The 25,086-nt window shown below is 36.7% G+C and overlaps 1 protein-coding gene across 1 annotated transcript; it reads right to left on the reverse strand.

Moving 5' to 3' along the window:
- Positions 1-565: 565 nt before the first annotated feature.
- Positions 566-24,225, reverse strand: gnb1b (guanine nucleotide binding protein (G protein), beta polypeptide 1b). Its single transcript, XM_066663429.1, has 11 exons — positions 23,778-24,225; positions 15,718-15,825; positions 10,983-11,021; positions 10,750-10,856; positions 9,829-9,892; positions 9,549-9,711; positions 7,557-7,623; positions 6,621-6,822; positions 4,636-4,852; positions 3,163-3,304; positions 566-2,846 (listed from the first exon to the last, which is right to left on the reverse strand). Exons 2-10 carry the CDS (start codon positions 15,772-15,774, stop codon positions 3,198-3,200), a joined length of 1,023 nt encoding a protein of 340 aa, XP_066519526.1. The 5' UTR covers positions 15,775-15,825; positions 23,778-24,225; the 3' UTR covers positions 566-2,846; positions 3,163-3,197.
- Between the last annotated feature and the right edge of the window lie 861 nt (positions 24,226-25,086).

Consider the following 25,086-nt stretch of genomic DNA (forward strand, 5'->3'; position numbering starts at 1 on the left):
ACAGCATTTTGAGAGCTTTTAGAGACATTAAATGCTTCTGACGTCTGGTTCCTTTCACTGTGACATTTGCACATTTCAAGAGTTCAGTCTTCAGTTTACAATGAATCACACCTAACATTGACATAGCAGCAGGACAGTGAACCACGTGAACATTAAAACGACACCAACCCTGGTTCACAGGAATAGCAGGAAGTGTGCTTAAAAATTTTGCAAACAGGGTTTTTTGAGGGGAAACTGGAGTATGACTAAGTGCTTGTTCTAAATTAAGGGTGCCTAATTCTTACTGTTTCTAGGGAAGAATGGGAGGCAGTTTTGTTTTAAAAGCTGTTGAACAGTTGATGTTATTTTAGTCTGACTAAAGCTTTGTGCTAAAATGGGGGTTTCTTCCAAAACATCAAAACAGAGAGACATCTCAAACTTCTTTTTATTACATCTTAAATAACAGTACATTTTAATATAGTATCTATCTTGCATCCAGCTTTCTGTGGTACACCGACAGACTGAAATTAAATACAAAAAGGTGAGAAGGAGTGCCGAGCTCTACAATTATTAATGATGAGAAAAATAAGGGGGGGAAATCCATTTTAATTGAACTGCAATTAATCTTTACTGGTGGCAGCACACACAAATACATCACAATTATTGTACATTATCGCAGAGAGGGGAAAAACAAAAACAAAAACAAAAAAAGTCACAACTATTAAAGAAAGTGCATCTGTTTACAGTGGGGGGAGAAAAAAAAAAAAAGAAACAGAACAATCTGCCATTTCAGATGCCATTTTCTAAACATTTTAATTCAAGGAAGCCAGAACGGAGTTTCATTGGACGAATACCTCTGTTCCATTCGAAGTTCGACAAAAGAAGGAAAGTACTGAACTGCTGTAGAACAGTTGTCTTGGTACTAATTTGTCTTTCGGAATCATTACAGGAGCTCATAATGAGGCGGGGCAGAGGAGCAGAGGAAGTCTGCAGTAAATATGTAGTCCTTTCTCTTTCAGCTTCTCACTTGGGTGCATAGCTTTGCCAGTAAAAGTAAATGATGTATACACAGCGTGGCAAAAAACGAGTGGAATTAAACTTCAACCGTTAAAGGATTTTTTTCCTTCTTCTTCTTTCACCAATTTCACCATCCTAGCAAAGACCAGTGGGTCTAACAAACAAACAAACAAAAAAAGGGGGTAAAAAAAGAAAAAGAGAAAACAAAAAGAGCACCTGCTTAAGCATTTCTACAGCATGCGACTACATTACTTCATGGCAGATGAAATAAAAAGTTAACGCTTAAAATTTTAAGAATCATTATTTTCAGACATTGATTTGTACAACATTTCATTCACAGATTATTAACTGTATTTCCAAGCACAAACAGGGATATCTTGTCTGAAACAGGTTGTTATTTGTTAAAAAAAAAAAAAAAAAAAAAAAAAAAATTAATTAATTTCCTTCTGCCTCACAAACCAGTTTAATCTAACCACGTAAAAATAAACCATCCCTGGACTGAATATTCATAAAAGCCAAAAATAATTCCAATAGAGAGAGAGAGAGAAAAAAAAAAAAAAAACCAGTAAGACCAGAAGAGAAGCTTTGAATTTCAAAAACAAAAACAAAATGTTAAACCCTACGGGGGAGAGAAAAAAAAAGTAAAGTACTGGTTTGTGAATTTGTGTATTTTCTTTGTTAAAATTAGCATTCGATGTGATTAACGGCATGTGCTTGGTTAGTTAACGCGTAAAACATTAGTCAAGTTTCTTATTGTGCAAACAAAGCTGTGACAAGACTGGAAAGAAAAGTAGCTAGGATATAATGCTGCATTCGCGTGCAAGTCGGATACTCATATTTACAAGCAGCCATTTTCAGATAAATGACGCGAGTACCTCAGACTCAAATGGTAAAATATTTCAAAGATATGGCATTTTATGGTGTTCTCTCTTTAATGACTAAGGACCGGTGTTCACATCAAAGGTTAACTAATGCACAGATGACTACATTTTTAGAAAACTAAGGCTGTTCTTATTACCCAGTACTCGCTGACAGCTCAGCAACGGTTTAACAAGGTGAAGAGTTTAGAGTTGAAAGCTGCTTGGGGCTCGTTTCAGGGCCCAAGAACGTGAATCATGATTTCACAAACGAGCGTGTTTCCTCACATGGCATCTAAAGTCACGCTCATGAAGACTACATACACACATTCACACACTCATTCACACTCTAGAGCAATCTAGTGCACCATTTACAAAAACAAAGAAAGAGGAAAAACAAAACAAAAACAAACGCATGATTGGCATCTTCAGAAAAAGCTGCTCTTCCTTCCTGGTCTAATTTCAGCCTTTTATACATTTTATTGTCTTACATGTTCTCCAACGATTTTACAGGATTAAAAGTCTAACCTGGAACATATCTAAAAAACAGAAAAAAAAAAATATAAAAGGGAAAAAGATCCAAGAATAACCATCCGTTTGATAAAAGAACTCTTTAAAAGAAACAAAAATAAGAGTTAAATAATTTGTACAATTACACTCCAACATTTGCTTTCTAGACACATGATACATAAGCATGGGATGATAGTGTTTATGTTTTCGCTTACATGGTGACACAGAATGGTCCGAAAGGGAATGCACAAAGTTATTTTGTTTGATACCACAGGAATTCTTCTTTTTAAGGTGGGTGATAAAACAAATTGTGCTCTTCTTTGTGTAGGAAAGGCATTGTTTTCCCTTAGAAGTTTTTTCTTTTTTCTTTTCGTGGTGGTGTCTGAGTCAGTTTTGTAACTGGTGTTTTGTTGACGATGCTGTGAAATTTAACATTCTAAAGTTGGAATGGTCTTCCAGTCAACTTTGGAGTTCAAATGACATCTAAAGAGACGCAGAAGAACAATGTGAGACGTGTTATTCAACTTTCCATAAACAACTTTATCAGAATCCACTTCAAATCATCCATCAAAGTTGGTCTCTGAAGTCTATCACTGCCAAAGAATTCATAAAAAATTACAGATGGAGAATAATAACTACATCATACTAATGTCAAGTGGTTATTCTTTCTATTCAAGTGTGAGGCAGGAATGCAACTTTATATTTCTTGTAGATGGTGAATAATATCACAAACATGCTTTCTGCATGTCCATTTTTTTCTGCATCTTTTTTGGCACAAAGGGAAAAGAAGTTGCCTTACTGTGTCTGACGTTGTGTTGAAAGCACCTTCAGAGTTCAGTTCCAGATCTTGAGGAAGCTGTCCCAGGACCCTGTAGCCACAGCCATGCCATCATCAGTCACTCCCAGACAACTCACACGGTTATCATGGCCAGCCAGCACACCTGCCACAGAGCAACTCCATTAGGATTGTGAAGAAAGTGTTTCTGAGTGGTTACAGTTAGAAGTCAAAACTAGTACCCATATCGGGCTTATTAGGCTCTCAGATGAGATCAGAAATCAAACCCCAATGTTCATCTTATTCCATGTTTGAATATATACTTGGATGCAGTTGTACAAGCCACAGTAAACCTCACATCCAAATCAAATGTGATGCCTCCTAAATCCACCAGGGGGCAGTCAGCATAAATCATCAAGTGTCCCAGAAACAAAAGTGTTAAACTTCTCACAAGCCACAACCCTGAAGCTGTGGATCATACTGTTGTCAGACAATGTATGCAGACACATCCTAATGTATATTTGAGACTGAGATAACTATAAATGTATAAGCTGAAGTGCAAATGTAGTGAAAGAAACTGGCTTCAGTAGCGGCCCAACAGCAGCTTGCAAAAAACAAAATGTAAATCCAGGAAGGTTTGGTGATTTTTCTGCTCAAATGCACCTTTAAACCTGGCAAAAGGAATATACCAATGGGGTGTTTATAGACCTAAAAAAACATTTGACACTACTGATCATGACTTACTGGATAATAAACTGGAGAGAGATGGAATTAGAGTAGCGTACTCATGGCTTAAGAATTACCTTGAGGATGTATATCAACATGTACAAATAAACAATAACAAATCTGAACTAATGAAGATCACGTCGGGTTCCACAAGGTTCAGAGCATAGTCTTTTGGACAACTGTCAAGTCAGCAGTGTTCCCCATGATTGTGAAGCCTACAGAACTAGACTGAGAGACCATTTAAAAGGCCTTTGCAGGTGTTTTGAGTTAATTAGCTGATTACAGTGTGGCACCAGGTGTCTTCAATATTGAACCTTTTCACAATATTCAAATTTTCTGAGATACTGAATTTTGGGTTTTCATTAGTTCCCAGTTATAATCATCAAATTAAAAGAAATAAACACTTGAAAATATATCAGTCTGTGTGAAATAAAGTTTCACTTTTTGAATGGAATTACTGAAATAAATCAACTTGTACATGACATTCTAATTTTATGACCAGCACCTGTACTTGTATTTCAGCTCTGAGTGAAATGCGGAAAAACCTGATCGATTTGAATAATCATTTTCCATGTTACATAAAAATATAACCTACATAAGCAACAGGATCACATTACTGAAGTGCTGAAGTAATATGCAAAATCAGTACACAGAATTATTTTGCAAGTCTTTTTGTCACATACACAATATGAACGCAGCATATGTCCACCCACATCTTTGGCACTGAGTGAAGTGGGCGACCCGTTTCCACGGCGTGTGCGTTTGTGTTACCTGCACGGTCAGCCTTCAAGCTGTCCCACACATTGCAGTTAAAGTCATCGTAACCAGCCAGCAGAAGGCGGCCGCTCTTGGAGAAGGCCACGGAGGTGATGCCACAGATTATGTTGTCATGGGAGTAAACCATCAGCTCCTGGTCGGCACGCAGGTCAAACAGGCGGCAGGTGGCATCATCCGAGCCAGTGGCAAAGGCATTGCCGTTAGGGAAGAACTGAGAAAAGACAGAATTTTCACATTAATAATGCTTACACTGCTCTAAAGATATTTACATATTAGTCTGATTAAAACCTTTTTTTATTAGTATTATTATTATTATTACTGCATTTCACAACGCATGAAATACTGCACCTGAAATCCCTGGCGAATTCTATGACAGACTACGCTAAACCCACCTTAATTATACAAGTCAAACTATGCAGTGCTCACATGAACACCACTGTGCAATTGTTATATTCCATCTAAAGTTTTAGTCAGTTTAAGCTAGCCTGATTAAAGCGTATGACCAAGGCCCATACCAGCTGAATATCTGAGACTTAGACATGTTGACACCTTCATCAAAAACATAAGTTTCCAACATTTGTTTAAGAAAAAGCAGACATTTTGCTCCAGGGACCTGGAGGTTGTGGGTTCGATTCCCTGTGACTGTCTGTGAGGAGTGTGGTGTGTTCTCCCTGTGTCTGCGTGGGTTTCCTCCGGGTGACTGTCTGTGAGGAGTGTAGTGTGTTCTCCCTGTGTCTGCGTGGGTTTCCTCCGGGTGACTGTCTGTGAGGAGTGTGGTGTGTTCTCCCTGTGTCTGCGTAGGTTTCCTCTGGGTGACTGTCTGTGAGGAGTGTGGTGTGTTCTCCCTGTGTCTGCGTAGGTTTCCTCTGGGTGACTGTCTGTGAGGAGTGTGGTGTGTTCTCCCTGTGTCTGTGTGGGTTTCCTCCGGGTGCTCCGGTTTCCTCCCACAGTCCAAAAACACATGTTGGTAGTTGGATTGGTGACTCAATAGTGTCCGTAGGTGTGAGTGAATATGTGTGTTGCTGTGAAGGACTGGCGCCCCCTCCAGGGTGTATTCCTGCCTCACGCCCAATGATTCCAGGTAGGCTCTGGACCCACCGCGAGCCTGAACTGGAGAAGCGTTTACAGATAATGAATGAATTTTTAAACAGTGGGAAACGGGGAAGATTGTGATCATCACAATAACGCTGTCTAGAACAGAAATCCCAAATAATGAAAAGTATTCAATGATGCATTATATGTTCAGTTTACTGTGGTCCTCTGTGAAGAACTTCCACTTAGAGGGGGTTAAAATCCATGGTCGAAGAACTTTAGAACTATTGCCACTAGACTAGGTTTTTTAACATTGTCAGAAATTTTGGTTCTAAATCTTGCAGTGAGATACTGCCTTGACCCTCATCTAAAAGATATGATCATTTAGTGGCTTGCTAAGATACAAGCAGAACAGTCGCTCTTACACCTTGGGTTTACCAAACAAACAAATCTTTGTATTGTCTGACTTCAGCAGATATGTGATTACATTCTGTCAGAGAACTTGGCTGAAATTGCACCTGCAGCATCTTCTGAGGCAGTAATTGTATATGATGGCTGTCATAGCATAGTTTTTAAGCAGTCTTTAGCCGAGTCATGAAGTGGGTATTTCGGAAATTCAGGAAACAAATTAAACAAATGATTCAAGGAGCCTACAAACAAGAAATGTGCAGCCTAGGATCTAAAGACCACTGAAAGTGAGTTATTACAAACTTTTGCATGTGTCCACGTGTTCTGCTATCATACAATCCATGGTACTGCAAACAAAACCATTAATTTATTATTGTGATATTTAACCATAGACTAGTAAGTGTCAAAGAACAAATGACACCCATCTCAATTAATTAAAGCTTTAGTCCCCCACCCCCCGCCATAATTCAAAACTCTAAAACCAATAAAACACCAATAAAATACTGTTAATTGACGACAAACACAGAAGTGCTACTCACACAGATGGCATTGATGTCAGACTCATGGCCGGTAAAGGTCTGTCTGCACATGCCTTCGCGCACATCCCACAGTTTAGCCGAGGCATCGCAGGCCCCTGACACAAAGGTCCTGGAGTCAGGAGCCAGAGACAGGCTCATCACGTCCCCAGTGTGGCCTGCAAATGTGGTCGTTTGCTGACCAGTCTCTATATCCCAGAGAGCACTGGGGAGAAATAATTAAAATATTTAAAATTAATTAAGATCAATAGTATAGGATAGGATTCAATACTGAAATGTGCCTTTGAGAATTAGCTGTGTATCAAGGGAAGATAGAAGAAATAGGCAGCACTGTAAAATATGATTTTATGATAAGTTTATGATATTATAATCTGCAATTCCAGAATGCAAACATCTTAATATGATGTTCCCAGGGATAGGTCGTTAAGTATTTGATAGAAGGCAGAAGTTGCGTGTCTATAATCAATACACAACCAGGTCTGGGTTTTTCCTTCTACACGGTTAATCAGATAACTTTCCATGAACGCTTACAGATACTTGAATAACAAATTAGTGGATCAGTGATACAGGGCTTTATATTACTTACATTTGCTGAGTCACAAATTAAATGACAGCATTGTTAGGACAGTAATGTTGTGCCAAGCTCTGTTTTTCTGGAGTACATTCAATCCAACAACCAATAAATAAATATCAGTTTAAAATATCAGTCTAATCTGTCTGATAACAAAAATGTAATCATTTAATTGCCAGTGCAGAAAGCATATTTAACATGCACAAAACTATCACCATGATCATTTCAGCTTCATAAACCTGAACCTCTACATTTTTTCGTGTCTTAACTGCTTTAATATTCAACAGATGTAACACTGGAATTCTGCCTCATGTTCCCTAGCCTAGCTTTCTAAGAAGTGGGAAAGGATTGTGACTTCTCTTACTCACCAGGTGGTGTCGCCAGAACTCGTGACAATCTGGTTGTCATCAAGGAAGCGGCAGCAGGACAGGTAACCTACACACAGAAAGAAATAAAGCTTCAATATTAGTATCTGATCGCCACAGAAAAAATATGAAAACTATTGCAGAAACAGGGACTGTGTGAGTAATCTCTAAACCATGGGCTTGTTTTCTACTGAAAGAGACAAGAATGACTGAGATGTCAGAAATGTCCTGTTACTGCATTTGTAAGCAGTTGATGAGGCAGGTATGCTGAGCACAGGATGACTTTCAATTTACATTCTTTATATAAGGCTGAATGCATTAATGGAATGTAGCATCACATTTATGTTCAAAAACAAAAATAAAACACCTTATTAGATAGATCTAAAATGATTCCCAAATCACAGGTTTTAAGCTCTATTTATACCACTGCCGTGAACTGGACCAACAGTAATAACAACTGGTGTGTTTGCGTGATATCTTCATTATTTCAAAGTTAAAAATGGCTCATAATGTGACTTTATAAAAAACATAACCACTGATATAATTTAAACGAACAAATAAAACAACAAATATACACGATGTATGAAACAAAAAAAATAAACCCATGTCAACACTGCAATCAGTGTCTTCTCTGTGTGCAGCAAAAACTATTTCACATCTGTTTCTTTTCCCAAGTAGAAAAGAGTAGTGTTTATAGTGATGCATGACATATCCTTAACCGATATATTTGCAGATACATGGATTTAGTTGTTGTTATTAGTCTGATATTACAACTTGCCCCATTTTTGTGCATGCGCATATACAACTACACAACCATGTCTTAAAATTCTCCATTGCTTCTACAGATTTTCATTTTATTGTCAGTTTTGAGGTAAAAAGTAATGTAAAATATCAGCGACACTCAGTGCCAGCACATAGCAGGTTCAACAACAAAAATACTCTCAAGCCCACTGCAAAAGCCCTTCTTAAAACATGTGAAAATGGATATTAAGTCATTCTGCATCTGAATCTATTACTGAAACATGATGAAAAATTATCACACATTCACACAAAACACACCAACTCTACATAGCTTGGAGCCGTTATGTTGCTCTCTCCCTCTTTCAAACCTAGTACTACACCTAATAAAATAAAAAGTACAGAAATGTACCAATACTAAGGTTTGTCCTATGACAACCAATGATAAGTATTAGTTTTGCTTTAATCCAATGTGAATTTGCTTTAAATACAAATATAAAATTACATATTATTAACATCAGTAACGGCTACAACAAGGCGATAACTATCAGCTATCGTTTTAGCCTAAAAGAAATTCGATATTGGTGCATCCCTAATTTAATCTTCTGCATACTTGTGTATTCTAGGCTAAAGCATAACCCAAAAGGACCTGTGTGTCTCCTTTAATTTTTCTTTATGTGCAGTACCTCTTAAGATAAAGTTGGCTAATGCTATCAGCCTTTCCCTAACCGTTTTCTCTTCATTAACTCTCCATTACAAAGTGGCACACACTGTGCCACTTGCAGGGTGTTTCCAGTCAAGGGGAGGGTATAAATTCTGGGACACCCAGACATCCAGTTATGGGCAACAGTGTAACTAATTTGTGAAGGTGTGTGGAGTGTACCGGGCGGCACGGTGGCGCAGCAGGTAGTGTCGCAGTCACACAGCTCCAGGGGCCTGGAGGTTGTGGGTTCGATTCCCGCTCCGGGTGACTGTCTGTGAGGAGTTGGTGTGTTCTCCCCGTGTCCGTGTGGGTTTCCTCCGGGTGCTCCGGTTTCCTCCCACAGTCCAAAAACACACGTTGCAGGTTGATTGGCGACTCGAAAGTGTCCATAGGTGTGAATGTGTGTGTGTCTGTGTTGCCCTGTGAAGGACTGGCGCCCCCTCCAGGGTGTATTCCTGCCTTGCGCCCAGTGATTCCAGGTAGGCTCTGGACCCCCCGCGACCCTAAATTGGATAAGCGGTTACAGATAATGGATGGATGGATGTGGAGTGTACCTGTGTGTCCAGCCAGTTCACGGCTCACGCGCACATTGCCCTCGCGAGTCTTCAGACTATAGATGGAGCAGATGTTGTCCAGGCCTCCACAGGCCACGTAGTTCCCTGAGGGAGCGTAGGCACAGGTCATCACCCAGGATGAACGCAGAGGAATGGCATGGACCTGAAGCACATAGGAAATAATTGGAAAGCGTTAAACCAAAAATATTATGCTAAGAAACTTTGTACTTGATGTCAAGTAAGAAATGTCTTCATTTGGGTGGTTTTCCTCTGGTCTTACCTTATTTGTGGTATAGCTGTCCCAAATAATGAGTTTACCATCCTGGGATGCACTGACCAACAGCCTACACAAAGAAAAGCAGCAGCACTAAAGTGAATGACAGCAGCAAACGGCAATGTCAAAGGGGGGAAAAATTGTTTATTATGACAGTTCATAAAAATATAAACACTGCTAAACATGCGAGACAAGGTGGTGGACTATTAAAAGAAATTTCCTGCAGCATTGTTCCTACTGCTTGTGCCTCAATTTAAACCATGACAATAATAGCAGCAACATATGCTTAGTCATAACTCCCACACAGCCATCATTTCACCACCTACATGCATGAACAGAAAGTGATTCACTGCTCTATGTGCATGTCCACTAGTGAGTGTAAACTACACCCACCTACACCTACACAGAGAAGGGAAGCCCCTGAAGATGGCTAACACTAAAGATCATGATTATTACAGACTTTTCATGCAGTTCCACTTTGAAGCATTGTTATCATTAAACACATTAACAACATTTAAATCAAATCAATGAAATATTCATACTATACTAGTCCCCCACCCCCAAAAGAAATAAGTATATTTTTGCTTCCATATGAATACAAAGAATAAGCCTGAGTATCCACTATGTTCGTTGCACTACTACTACCACCATCACTATTACTATTAAACTACCATATAACAGTAATAATTTAATAATATAGAACAATACCTTGAAATAAATGTTAAACGCATTTTACAATGACTACAAATGCAAATCAGTAAAGATAGTATCCTTAGATTTTCTCTCAACCTATCACTGAACATCAGTCAGTGATGAAAAACTAAATCGGATTCATTTAATTTGAAAAATTTAATATGAATTTGCAGAGGCAAATTCCCCTCAATTATATATTACCTAAATCAAGGAAAATTTCCCACAGTTTATTACCTAGAGTCAGAGCCCCAGTGCATGGCATAGATTTTAGCCAGATGTCCCCTCAGCGTTCGCCTTGTGCGCATCTGGATTCGGCCAACTGGGTCAATGTTGGCTGTGATCTGTAAATAAATTACATTTGGTTTGTTAAAATAAAGCACAACATTTTAATATACACTTGTTTTAATGAATATAAGTGACTCCTATATTGCTTGATTTTTTTTTTTGTACATTTAATTTTGTAGTACCTGTGATAGTGTGGCATCTGCACAGGCTTTCCTGGCATCCTGAAAAACAGACATCAGACCATCAGAACATTAATTCATACTGGACTATTTCTCCAAACTGTAGTCTAAACTGATATACAAAACTATTTAAGATGTATTTTCTAAGATGAATACAGGGTAACAGTCGCTGATGTGTAAATGAAGGCCATTTGTTATGACAAATGTTTCCCGCATGCATGGATAAAACCAGGCCTTGTGGTATTTTATTCTGATAAACTTTTTATTACTAACTCATTCATTTGTATTGTTTTCTTATTATTTTTTAAAATAACAGCCTAAATGGACTAGCTACACTCTTTGGTGAACGAGTTGTTCAACCTCAAAGAAGCTGGCACCAGGAACAAGACAAGTATCTGAGTTAAAGTGTTTGTTTTGCTCTTTGTAGAACTTAGATTTAGAAGATGAGTGAACTCACTCAAAAATAAAGGGGAAAATGTTTTTTAAAAAGTATTAAAACGTGACATGCTTTGTTCAAAATACCACAAGGATCAAACAACACAGCCACATTCTCCCTTTCTGAACAGCCCTGTCAGAATAGTTGGTTTCAGCCCGTTCCTGTAAATGAGAATGAGCCACACACCAACCCCAACACAAGCACACACGAGTGAGAAGTGAGTGAAAAAAGGAGCTTGTTCATAGATATTTATCTGTTTTTGTTTATGCCTTTTTTGCACAGTACAATAATTTCTCTGCATTTGATGTGCTCTAACATAGGTCCAGCACTGATTAGCAATACTCAAAAGAGGAGGTGGTTCACTTCTAAAGTCTCAGCACTTTAGAAGGAGAGCAAAATCAGAATGACTTTTCATGATTTCTGACATAAGCAACTGACAATATATGCATTGTTTCAGTTTGTGTGTTAGTAGGCTTTCCAGGGATTTTAAGGAGCATGCCAATTAAATTAACGTGACTTTGTTTTCATTTATCCCCTTTTTAAAAATTTATCAGCAAAACATTTATATAGAATTTTAACCCATGAGTCACTGCAGGAAGTAGCAACTCAATGCAGGAGTCCCAACAGTATTTGGTAAACTATGTAAATAGTCGGGTGATATATGAAAATGTCTCTCAGCTATGCAAAGCGTATTCCTTTAACCTACAAAAATACAGCTGAAGAGGTTAACCAAATGAGAGTCATTCTTCACTCAAGGGCAACAGTTCTAACAAATAAATCGCACTTCCATTTTTGTGGTGCAGACAGATGAGGTCACCGTCTCCTCAGAGTGAATTTTCACCATTTTTAAGCAAATACTAAATGCCATAATATATTTATCCAAAAAACAATCAAGGTCTTACTTCAGATCGTAAATTATTATGCACATATAAATTATAACAAATTAATTTTTTTCTTTTAAATCAGCTTTTTAATGATATTCCTGGCCAAATCATTAGCACTCAGGAAAAATAAGCAGAATCAGTATTAAACACATTTTAAAAGAAGAAAAAAATATTTTAAAACAAAGTGATTTTACTCTGCGTTAATTCAATTTTACTAAAATGACATAAAATGGACTAGTTTGGTGGCATGTGATGCCTGAAACACAACTATTTTCAGTTCCTGCTGGTTTTTAAATGGTTCTAAGTCTAGAATTAAGTAAACCATACTCTGTAGGGGTCAGATTAGGTGACCTGCCAATCAAAAACTCTTTGACCCAGATGCTTCTGTTTATACAAGATTTTCTCACAATGCCAACAACAGTCAAATGACCAATAAAGAAAATGTTAAACTTCCCCTGGGATGATAGTCTTATCATAATTTTATTATTTTAAAAAGTGGCAATACAGAATAATTGTTGATTTATTTTTATTTTACATTCCACTTCAATACTTCGCCTTTATTTAACAAAAATTTTTACTTTGACAGCTACAATGTCAAACCTGCCACTATCATAGCTACCAGACTCAACCCAACTATTGTTTGTTTAATTGGCAGCATATGGACATTTTGCTGTGAACGTTTTTTTAATAGTACAAACAGTCCTAAATAGTGCTGTTTGATTTAAAAAAAATGTCCATACAAGTATTTGAATTGTAGCATGATTTATTCATTCATTCACTATCTGTAACCGCTTATCCAGTTCAGAGTCACTGTGGGTCCGGAATCATTGGACACCCTGGAGAGGGCACCAGTCCTTCCCAGGATAACACACGCATTTGAGCAGCCAATCCACCTGCCAACTTGTGTTTTTGGACTGTGGGAGGAAACCGGAGCACCCGGAGGAAACCCACCAGAGCACACCAAACTCCTCACAGACAGTCACCCGGAGCAGGACTCAAACCCACAACATGCATGTCCCTGGAGCTGTGTGACTGCGACACCTGTTTGCTAGCATGATTTAAATGATTCTACTTATATTTATTATTAGAATTATTTTGTACTGTGCAATTTGGGGTGCAGTGGAATTTATATAAGTCTTACATACAAAAAAAAATTGTTTTTCTTGTCAGTTTTGAACAGCTTTTAAACAAAAGTTGCGAGTGCACCCACTTAAGAGTTGGTGCCCCAATTCTTTTTATCATTCCAGAGCCAAAGGCCCAAGCTATTCCAGAAGTGCAGTTTGGTGTATAATTTTTCTGTATACAAAGTTGATAATCACATTGTATTTTAAATTATTTCTGAGGACTGCTCAAGTTAATCAATATCCTCCATTCCAAAGCTCCTTCATTTACACAATTAAAACCCATTTGCTTTAATTAAGCTTCTTCATGTCATTTACCGCAGATTATAAATTTCCATAAAGCATACAAAAGTGTGTTGTTTCTTATGAACAAGGGATGTTGTACCATTTTTAAAAGTACATTTAAAATGTAACCACTAGCTAAGCAAACTTATAACCACAGTTAATGGCTAAATCTAGATGATCCTGAGTTTTATAGAAACTTTAAACTTGCATCGAGAACGCTACAGGAGTAAGTTGTTGTATACTAGAATCGAGAAGAAAAATAAACAAGTGAAAATAGCTAAAAACCAGAGCCTCTGCTCCTTGCTCCTGGATTCTTACTATGAACTAAGCTATGGCACATTATTATTTAAAGGAAAATATGCTGAAACCTGCCATTCTGAAAAGGGATGCTTGGACAAGATACGAACTGTGCTGTGTTGTTTGATTTCCATTTTTTTTTATTAAAGCTTGTTACAAATATTACATTAAGACACCAGAACTATTTTCACTTCTTGAAAAATTGCATAATGACTTATAGGATGGCATATGTGCCCTCTAAACTTTTGGCCATGAAAACCAAAAGTTGTTGCACTGAGTTTGTGTGTTATAATTAGCAACAACTTTTGGTTTTTGTTTCAGATTTGACTGGAAAATAAACCATTCCTCAACAGCATGACAAGCCATAGTACAAGGCTTTACAGAGCTCAGAAGTGGTACCTTGTGGGTAAAATTACATTTCACTAATGATTACTGTCTGCATAATCATGATAAACAATATTAATATGATTACAATTTAAAGTATTCACTGGCACATCTACATTCCAATGCAATCAGCCCAGCTTCCTCATTCCATCACTGTTTCAGGTTATTTTTGACTGACAGTGACACTTTGTCCCAGAACAGTATGTTTTTCCAGTAATATTGGTTTCTTTATCATGCTTACTGTGTTATATCATCTGAGGTTTTTTTCTAAACAAGTTATCCATATCCAGGAATATGCTTAAACTTAAAAGGTTTTTTTTTATTTTTTATTTTTTTACATGTGACATTTGTTGCATAAAGCCTATGAAAAAATATAGCTTTCTAGGCAACAGATTTTGCTACATCAGGAAAAAAAGAGCAATGTTAATCCAGTAAACTATTTCTTTCACAGGAATATTGCAATAGATTTTAGGAATATGTGGTTTATTTGTAGGTATACTTGCTAGTGGTGGAACAAAATTGTCATAGTTTAAAAAAGGGACATGTCCTTTAATGCATGGGCAAAAGAACTGGGTTTATACAATTCTGAATAAAGCACTAAAACGTGTGAAACCTGTCCTGAGACATTCTGGATGGTTAAAGGGCAAAGCAAGGCAAGGCAAGTTTATTTATAGAGCACCTTTCATACAAAAGCAATTCAAAGTGCTTTACAGAAGAAACAGCTAAATTAAAAGCAAGAATAAAAATCATATAAGACCAATAACAATTAAAATATTTCGGTAAAAAGAAATACATAAAAAGAGTAAAATGATTAAAACAATATAAAATGATTCAATAAAAGAACTAAAATGGTGTTACAGAATAGAAGTGCTCTGTATTTTAGATTGAGCTGTAGCTGCTCAAACAGGAATTTTTAAATCAAGGCTTTAAACGTGTCTAAAGTCAGGGCTCTTCTAATATTCTCAGTCGGCTGGTTCCATTTATGAGCAGCATAGGAGCTAAACGCTGCTTCTCCATGTTTAGTTTTAACTAACTAACTAGTTCCTAAAAAGATCTGTGATCTCTGCTCGGCTCATAACTCTGTAGCAGATCTGATAAATACGCTGGTCCTACCCCATTAAGACATTTAAAGACCAGTAATAACACCTCTATTCTGTAACAGATTAAAGGAAGATAACATACTTGAACGTTTGTCGTCTATGGACCATAACATTGGGATGAATGACACATTTCCAAATAGCAGTTGAACCTATTAGAACACAATTAAAGCTGACTTCCTCAGTCCAAATGTCCTACCAGTGATGTCACCATGAGTGGACAGTGGTACTCACTCTGATCTGGTTTTTGAGCTGCTCAGCCTCCTGGCGTAACTGGTCCAGTTCACTCATTTTCTTCTTCTAAAGCTCTTCCTCACTCCTGCTGCCGGGACACGCTCTGATCTATGCATAAGACAGAAAGCAAGAGTACAGATTAAAACAAAAGATAAAATCTGTTACAACAACCATATACCGAAGTATGCTCTGTGTTCAGAATTATTTAAGAGTCACTTTCTGAAATAAAATTTAGTAAGATCCAAGTCAGTTGCACATTTACTTAAAAATCTGGGAAATAGCATTAAATAAAAAAAAAACAAAAAAAAAAAACATTGATACCCATGAACAATCCACGCACTGCTGTTTCCTTTAAATGATGGAAACTGTACTTGCATTTTATTGTTCCTTTATGAAATGCTACTAGAGTTGAGCAGTATAACAATAACGTATTCCACAGTATTTAAAAATGTGGACCGTATCTCAAAATGAGGGCAGTATTTATGACTGTGTGTATGTCAAATTTCCAGAGTTGGAAAATGATGTGCTGTGGTGTGATAAACTAACTGCCTGATAGTTGTTCAGCTCTGCTTCTATACACTATAGAACCATCTTAGGTTTGCTTATTTTCAAACTTTTCTCTTCCTCCAAAACCAGTCGCTGAATTTTGTGCACTGTCAGGCTGTGCTGATCTAAACCGCACAGCACAAACACTCAGAAAACCCTTCACTCGCCTTTGCGCTCACAGATATAAGGCTCAGTGCAGCTCGACAGTGCTCTCTGTCTCGACAGACATCTGACAACTTCTGGAGAAGCATTACATCTATACAAATTTAGTATGAAACAGTCATGCACCATGGGCACAACTGTTTGTGTGATTAAGTTACACACCTCGTGATGGTACTGAGTGTAATGACTGGATTATTCATTTTGGCTGAATTTCAAATTTCATTTACTACATATACACAGTAATATACAACAGCAAAAACTAAAAAAAAAATCACTGGAGACTTGTTAAAGTCCACACATTGAGACATCACATAGTTTGATGCAGTTTGAGAGACATGGAGTGCATCAAAGCTTTTTGTTGTCATAGCACTAAACATTATATTGTCTTGTGTGTAAATGTAATCCATAGCATCTTGTGTGTTACTGGAGCACCCTCTTATCCTCTCAACAAGCACTTGATCACAGTCAGCTGACTAAAGGACAAAAAAGGTCTGTAGTGAATGGCCTAGAGGTGTGGCAGACTGCCTCTTACCAGGTCACTTTGTGCCTGACTTAATAGCCTTAAATTTGGCTGCTGTTAGTAAAAAACACAGAGAAGTTTATATTAACCCACAAAAAGCAGTACATAACCAGTCAAGTTTCTTTCTGTAACACTTTGTGTCCTTGTTGATAGGAGTAAAATACCTAAACATGCCTTTCATAAATTACATATTGACCCACGGCCATATCTTCATGTTCATATAATTTTTATAAATAGATGTTTCCACAATCAATTTCTAAATTTCTGTTCCAAAATGGACACATCTATGGATGTATACTGTTCACAAAATTTGCTTTTTTGTTCAAAGCAAAATATTAAAACACTGTTTCCATACTGTCCATTTCTATATAACACACAAATACTGGTAAATATACTTTTGTACTAGAAATATTAGTTTCTGCCTTTGCCGTATCATATTCACTACAAGTATCTGCTTGAGAAAAAAAATTATATAAATAAATAGATTTACACCATTTGTTTCGAGATTTTAAATCATATCACTACAGCTGCTATTTTGGTAAATGTTATTCTTCTTTACAAAAATACCAGCAGGCATCCTGTGTACATGATTGGGTGTAGCCTAAATAAGAATAAGCACATAGGTTTATTTCAATATGGGGGGGATTCCCAAACATAGATTAAGCCTAGTCCTGGATGACACAGCACTATAAATTGTGATTTTTCCATTAAAAGGAAGATAAAGTCCAGGACTAGGCGTAATTCCTGTCTGGGAAACCGCGCCAAAGAGAACAAATCAGTAAAATTAGAACAAGAACACACAGTACAGTAAAAGACCATTGATGCATATTTTGTCTTTCTTCAAATGTCTCATTTAAGTACCCAGTTGTCATCAAACTGCAAAGGTTGCAAGATCTAATCTTTTGCATTCATGCACGTGGTGTTCCAGTTTTTTTTAGCTTCATATACGTTTGAAATAAACTGAAACTAAAACATGCATTTATGAGATCCTGCTGGTTGGCATTTAAGAGTATAACCTTTCTTTCTATTAACACTTAAGAATTATAAGTATGAGAGGGCCAAGAGAGAGGCCTTATAGGAATCCTTTAGACCTTCATAAAGGTTTTTTTTATTATTATTATTTAGCTTACAAAATGAGAGCATTAGGTCAAACAAAACATATGTAAAATGAAGCAAGTTTTCTTTGGAGTCTCATGCCTGAGCTCTGACCACCTTCAAGAAATGGTATAAAGATATAAAGCCTTGCAGTACTGAGCTGTGGAACAGTATTTTGTGGAGCTCCAGCTAATATCTCTGGGATGAGTTGGTGTGCTTCTTCAATGCTCGTGGCTGTATGTTTAATACCAGGTGTAATGTTTTTCCAGGTCCATATTGATTAACATTTCACTCATATTTGATATTAGACTTTTTCAGTGTTACTTGAATAAATCAAATGATAAATCAGTTCAAACGGGGACTTGTGAAAATAAGAACATATAAATATTTACGTATTTGTTCTCAGCCCAAGCAATGGGTTTCAAAAATGCAGACAACTGTATATGATTTAGAGCAAGGATTTGTAAATATTACGCAGCTAACTAATAATTTTACAGATCTCTCACATCCAAAATTATTTTATATTATTCATATTAATCGCATATTTCTATGGTTTTTCACTTAGTAATAACAACAATAAAAAAACACATGTCCACAAATAGCTGGTGTTATGAATTTAAATAAATTGCATTAGTGCTAATTGTGAAATAAATGTTAATGGTTCTATCAATACCAAGCCCTAATTAATGCTCTCATTATTAAAGAAATGTTAAGACATTGTGATTAATTCTGACAATTTTTTACATTACTAGCAGAAACATAATCACTAAGCAAAAATAAGAATATTACCAAATCGGGATCATCACTGAAAAAAATAAGCACTATCGTTAACTAAGCCAGTAATCCTTAAAGCTAAAACCCACACACACTAAGACCATAATCTCATTCAGGGCCATTAAACAGTTGTCCAACATCAGCCCTGAGGTCAGTAATCTGTTCCTGTTCATGCTGTAGCATTTATATTGCCTGGATTATTTTAATAATTTTAGTATAATCTGAAGCTATGTTTCTGAGATACTAAAATAATAAAAAACTTGCAATGGAATTTTCAACCACAACTATAGATTTAACCTGGAAATAATCCTCAACAGACATTTCAATATTTACTGGATTTCCTAATTTCACATTGCATTTGTCTTGGTTTACAAATAAGCCATACACTAAGAACAATCAACTTTTTCAGTGAAAGAAAAATAATAATAATAATAAATGTTACAGATGCAAACTGAGAAATTACCAGATCAAGCTCTATGTAGATGCGGTAGAAAGCTTTGGCAGCAACATCTAGAAATAGGAGTTTTAGTGAAGTTATTTGAATATTGTCACTGTCCATTTAAAAACATGCATCTCCCAAAATAGTAAAAATAGAACAACAAACCTTAACTTTCAATGAAACTAAATGTAAAGACATTTTATTCAAGTAATTTTGGAGTATTTCTATTAGTTCCTTCATCATGAAATTTTCACACAATGTGAAGGACAGCTGCTGCATTTAAATGATATAGTAAACTAAAAAAGAGATACATGTTTTTAAACTGGACAGCATCCATATAAAAAATCAACCTAAGCATGTGAGACGATGTATCAATCTTAGAAAAGCGCAGAGAAAATTAAATAAAAATTTATGTTGTCAGAATGTCTGTTCCCAACCTAAAGCAAGGATATCTGAAACAAAATATTTGACTTGTAAAATGTAGCCAGAATCTGGGAAATTTATTTTTGGCCCTGACATTGACCCTCCTTAATGAGCAAATGTGTGTACATCAATTAATTTTGTTTTGGTTCAATGGGAAGACTCGAGATTATCTTAGACTACAAGGAAGAAATGATTCCCTCATATCAGAATTAAAAATCTCATTATTTTCATGTCAAAACGGGAAGTAGGCAAATGGCAAATTACAAAAGTGGATATATTACTTATAGCCTATGTTATCAACATTGTTGTGTTAATCTTAAAACGTGATCAATTTTGCTTGTTTATATGGAGAATGTGAAATGGCAGAATAAAATAAATAACAAAAAGTTCCCAAATAAGTTCACACAGTAATTGCCACTCCAGCCAATCAGCAAGAACTGTAATCTAGTTTGCAGTCAACACAGTGGCAGAAAACTTCTGAGTCAACACCCTACAACATGGAATCCGATCAGTGGGCAGGTACAATGCGTCTCAGTGGCGTATTATAGTCCGACCCCTTAAACCACATTCAGAGATTGTCAGAGACAAATATAACCATTAATCTTGTAGTGTAATGCCAAAGCGTGTTGATGTGTTTCAGATAACAAGTTCTTCCCCAATTTACCGTGTCATGGCTTCAGTCCCTGTTTTCTGAATAAACAATGAAATTTCAAGCCTTAATTAGCCAGAGACTGTGTGCATGTGTGTTTTAATGGGTGGGCAATCACAGCTTTGATTCACTGACTGAAAAGTACCTCTTGCTACTTATGTTTCTCTCAAAAGTACCTAAAAATATATTTAGTTTCCAATAAAACTAAGCCTTTCGGTGTCTGTGGAGTTAATTTATTATGTTTATAGGACAAAAATTTTCTAGTCATTTAAGCATATTTGAGAAATTGCTGTCTTACAAGAGTAAATATTTGCAAGAGTTAAATGTGCACTATGCCCATGTTCCAGCAGAAATGATGCAAGAAATCCAACCACAAGTGGTCACAGGAGACGCACATAAAATATCAGGTGTGAACGGCTGTACATTTTGGCAGTCGTTTGTGAGAGGATCACCCAAGATGCATGTTAATGCCATATTCAGAAAACCTTTCTCTAAAATATCCCAACTACGGCCAAAGGGCTCAAAATAGTACAATCTTAGGGAGTGGGTTAGAAGGGTTTATGGTCAAGGCATTTCAAAAATAGAATGTTTCAAGAACCAAATTGAACATTAAATGGTATTCACCCAAATACTGTATTTGACAGAACAAAATAATACCACCAACACACACAGTGGATACCTTTTTCAGATTAAAGGGGAACTGTAGAAAAATATGCTTATACAATGCCTTACAATTATAAAAGTAAGTTATAAGTTCCCCAATATTAATGAAATGGAATCAGCTGAATCAGGTTTCTGATTTCTTAAATGTACATCTTGAAGACATTGGCTTCTCACCATCCTATAATCTATCGAGAAATAAATCACGTCCTGCCTATTTTGCTGTTACAATCATGTGGCGTTCAGTAGGTAAAACACAATCCTAATTCTGATGTTGACTTGGGGGGAAAAAGAAGTTTAAATAAATAAATAAATAAGCAGAAAAAAGGGCTATTTTGGGTTTGTCCAAAACAACAAATCCAACCCTAGGGCTGTTAGATTGGGCAAATATCCTTGAAAACTTTATGATAGACAACACTGTATTACATTTAGTTTATATTTAATTATTTCATAGTATTATATTTTGTTAAATAGGTCTAATTACACTTGCAGGCAAGTGATATTTATGTTAATAAATAGTCAATGATAAAAAAACCTGGTATCGCCAACATGGAAACAGAACTGGATAAACAAACAAACAAAAAAAAACCTGCTGTTGTAATAAAATGTTTACTTCATTTTGGAGTATATGTATTAGTCTAATCAGCATAATATTTGTACGTATGTACATATACGACTGGCTTGTATTTTTAAAATTTACAAAAATTATAAATGAGAAAATTGTAGACAGGGCAAGTATGTATATGTAAGTATAATGCTCAATTCAGAGTGCTGCTTATCCTGATGACAAAATTTATGACATCTGCATCATAAAACTACTTTACTGCACATCTCTAGAAGGAGTTTGTAAGAAAATTATGGCAATTCAAATCAAAGTAATCACAATCGCATTTAAGGAATGGTTTCCTTCAAAAACGTTCAGTCCTGCTTCTTTTTCATTGAAATGGGGAAGAAATGGCTGAAATGTCATTCTGGTAGCTAGCATAAATTTAAAACATTTTAATGGGACTTACATATACTTCACAAAAAAACAACAAATGAGTGAAAATACGTGCGGATAATTAGCAACAAAAAAGGCAAGAAAATAGCCATAAATGGGCTGAAAATGAGTGAAGGAGCGATAGAGAGAGATCCCTGGCCCTTCCTGTGGGCTAAATCAATGGCATGCTAATATCTTGCAGGGGGAAGCCAACGAGAAAGGGCTCTAAACGCCATCTTGTTCGCAGCCGCTTCTTGGGCCCTACAGTGAATAACTGATTCATTTATTCGCATTAATTCTTATTCAATGTAGTTTACTAAACAGTATAGTCCGAATGTGGACAAAGCACGTCTCTTTACGACGCGATTAAACTACATTTTATTCATGAATCCCTGTTTCTGACTTGAGAAAGGGTTGGGTCTGTAGCTGCCTTCAGAAATAAACCGGCGAAATACAGCGGTCGCGAAATTGAACGCTGGCTTTAACGGTTTTTTTTCATAACGTCGTTTTAAAGAATATTGTTACTGTATGAAATATGCACCGTCGAAAAATTTAGCTGACTGAAGCCAGAGTCATGGTCGTCAGCTTGTTCTCATTAGGTTTCCATTCCACCTTAAATAGTGCAGCGGTTACTGTCAGGCGCCTTAAGGTGGAACTGGAAAACACGAATAAGGAGAAGACTTCAGCTTCGTAACCACCTGGGCATTAGCTAACATTAACGCTAGCTACATCGACAAAAAGACACCTTTGTCTTTGTTTCTGAACGACGGCTTGTATTTTTCTTGAAAGAAAATCCAATTAACGTTATCTCGTTACAGTGTAGGTAAAGTTAAAGTAACGGTAGCTAGCTAGCGATAGATAGCTAGTTAATTCGGTACGGATTAAAGTTAATCAGCTTTAGCTAATAAAACTAACAAACTTAACTGCAGATATACAGCTCTGTTGAAGCTTTAACTGCACTAAACCATTTTATTCAGCAGATGTTAAGTGTTTTAAGTTTTACCTGTTCACAACATTTGCCGGGGCAAAGAAAAGCAAAGTCGCAAGGCCCAGCAATGAGGCTCTACCAGGCAGATGTATACTATAAGGTTTAAAACTGCACAAAACAGGAATGGGGACTTATCCTGTACTCTAAATTATGTTTGCGTGTAAGACAGCAAAAAACGAGATTACATATTAAAAGTTAACCGCCTAAAATCGCCAATTACTTTTGCCTATGCCCAAGTTAAGGGTGGACGAGTTAAAATGCACACACAGTCATATAAAACATAGCAGTAAGTTATTTTAAAGGGTGACTACCAGGAACTCAAAGGAATGTATGCAGTAAATCACGAGGATGAAGTTGGCTTCCTCTTCGAAATAGTCCGTTCCACCTTAAATGGTGCTGCAACTGCAGCACCCTTTAAGGTGGAACGGACTATTTCGAAGAAGAAGCCAACTTCAGCTTGGCATCTTCCATGCATAAACTGAGCATGAAAAACAACTGGTTGTAGGCCTGAAAATCCCAAGTCGTATAGCTGCGTATGACTGTAGAAAACGATTGAATTAATAAAGTCAGTAGTTTTGTATCTAAGTGGTTTGTAAATGAGCTTAGACCTCCAACGGTATCTGTTTGAATGTTAGGCAAAGTGTATAAGGGGACATTTTCCTATGCTTTTCTGTGTGTATGTAAATCGGTCGGCAGCTAGGCTAACGTTACTTAAGCCCCCTTTTCCTTTCCACCGACCACCATCACACAAGAAGCCCGGTCATTATCAGTTTTAAGCACAAAACAGAAGCACAGTTTCTCCACCTGTTATAATACACGACATACCTGTACTCAGTCGTGGCCTTGTTTCATATGGCATTGACCGAAAGGAAAAAAAAAACACGACTGTTGCAGCTGTCAAATCCACGCATCAACGAACAAGACGAGCTAGGCTCGCTAACCCAGACCCAAACGAGTCCAGCTTTCAGAAAAAATAACAATATAAACAACAATAATTAATAATAGGAGAGACTAGCTCCGCAGGCAGTTAACGCTGAAGTTAATGAACAGTCCGAAAGCAAACAGTTCAACAGCGATGCAAAGCGCCAGGCATTTAAGTCCGTCTGGCACCCTTCAAATCTCACGAGTCGAATAAATCCGTCGCCTTCCTCACAGGAGCTTCTCTCCTCCACTTCTCTTCTCATCCGGCCATCAGACAGATCAGATACAAGAAATAAAACCAGGGCAAATTCAGACAGAAACCAGGCAGCAAGAGAGAGGGAGAGGGAGATGGGCGCGGTGACCCTGCAGTGCGCCTCGGGAAACCCCACACAGCAGAGAGAGAGAGAGAGAGAGAGAGAGAGAGAGAGAGTGTGTGTGTAATAATATAATATTGTATAAAATATTCAAAGAGAGATCATACAGAATAATACAACAATACAATATTACATAAAAATATTCAGAAGTATAAGACACAAGGCTAACGGAAATACAAAAGAAAAGGGAAGAACATAAAGGAATGAAAGAAGAAAAGAAATGATGGAATAAAAAGGGAACAAGAAAGAAACAAGGAAGAAACAAACGATTAAAGAAAAACGAACAAAGGACAAATAAATAAATGCTGGATTGTAAAAAGGACTTAAGAAGATATAAAAGAAAGAAAAAGCTGGAACAATATATAGAAGAAAGGTTTGTTGTTAAGAAGGGAGAAATGCATGAATGAAAGAAAAAAAGAGTAAAAAATGCGGAAATAACAAAGAATAAAATATAGTTAATTAAGACAAATAAAAAAGCAAAACACCAAAGAAAAAGAAATAAGCAAAGAAAAATAGAAAGATAGGAATTTAGGCAGGGTGACCGGAAAGAAAAAAAATGTTCAACAGAAGTGGGGAATAAGAAAAACAAGAAAGAAAGAAGTAAAGAGAAAGAAAAGAATCAGTGGAAGGTTTAAAGAGATCAGCCAATCAGCTTCCATTCCATTATGGCATCATCAGCTGTGGCAGTGGGAATTCATACTCTCTCCAGACTGTACCTTGCACAAGTCTAACGGCCAAAAATAAATAAATAAATAAATAAATAAATAAAATAATATAATATTATATATATTTATCTGGCCAACTTGTCACATGAAATGACAGCTATTGAACAGGCCATT

Source organism: Hoplias malabaricus, chromosome 3 (genome assembly GCF_029633855.1).
Source record: "Hoplias malabaricus isolate fHopMal1 chromosome 3, fHopMal1.hap1, whole genome shotgun sequence".
Taxonomy (NCBI): domain Eukaryota; kingdom Metazoa; phylum Chordata; class Actinopteri; order Characiformes; family Erythrinidae; genus Hoplias; species Hoplias malabaricus.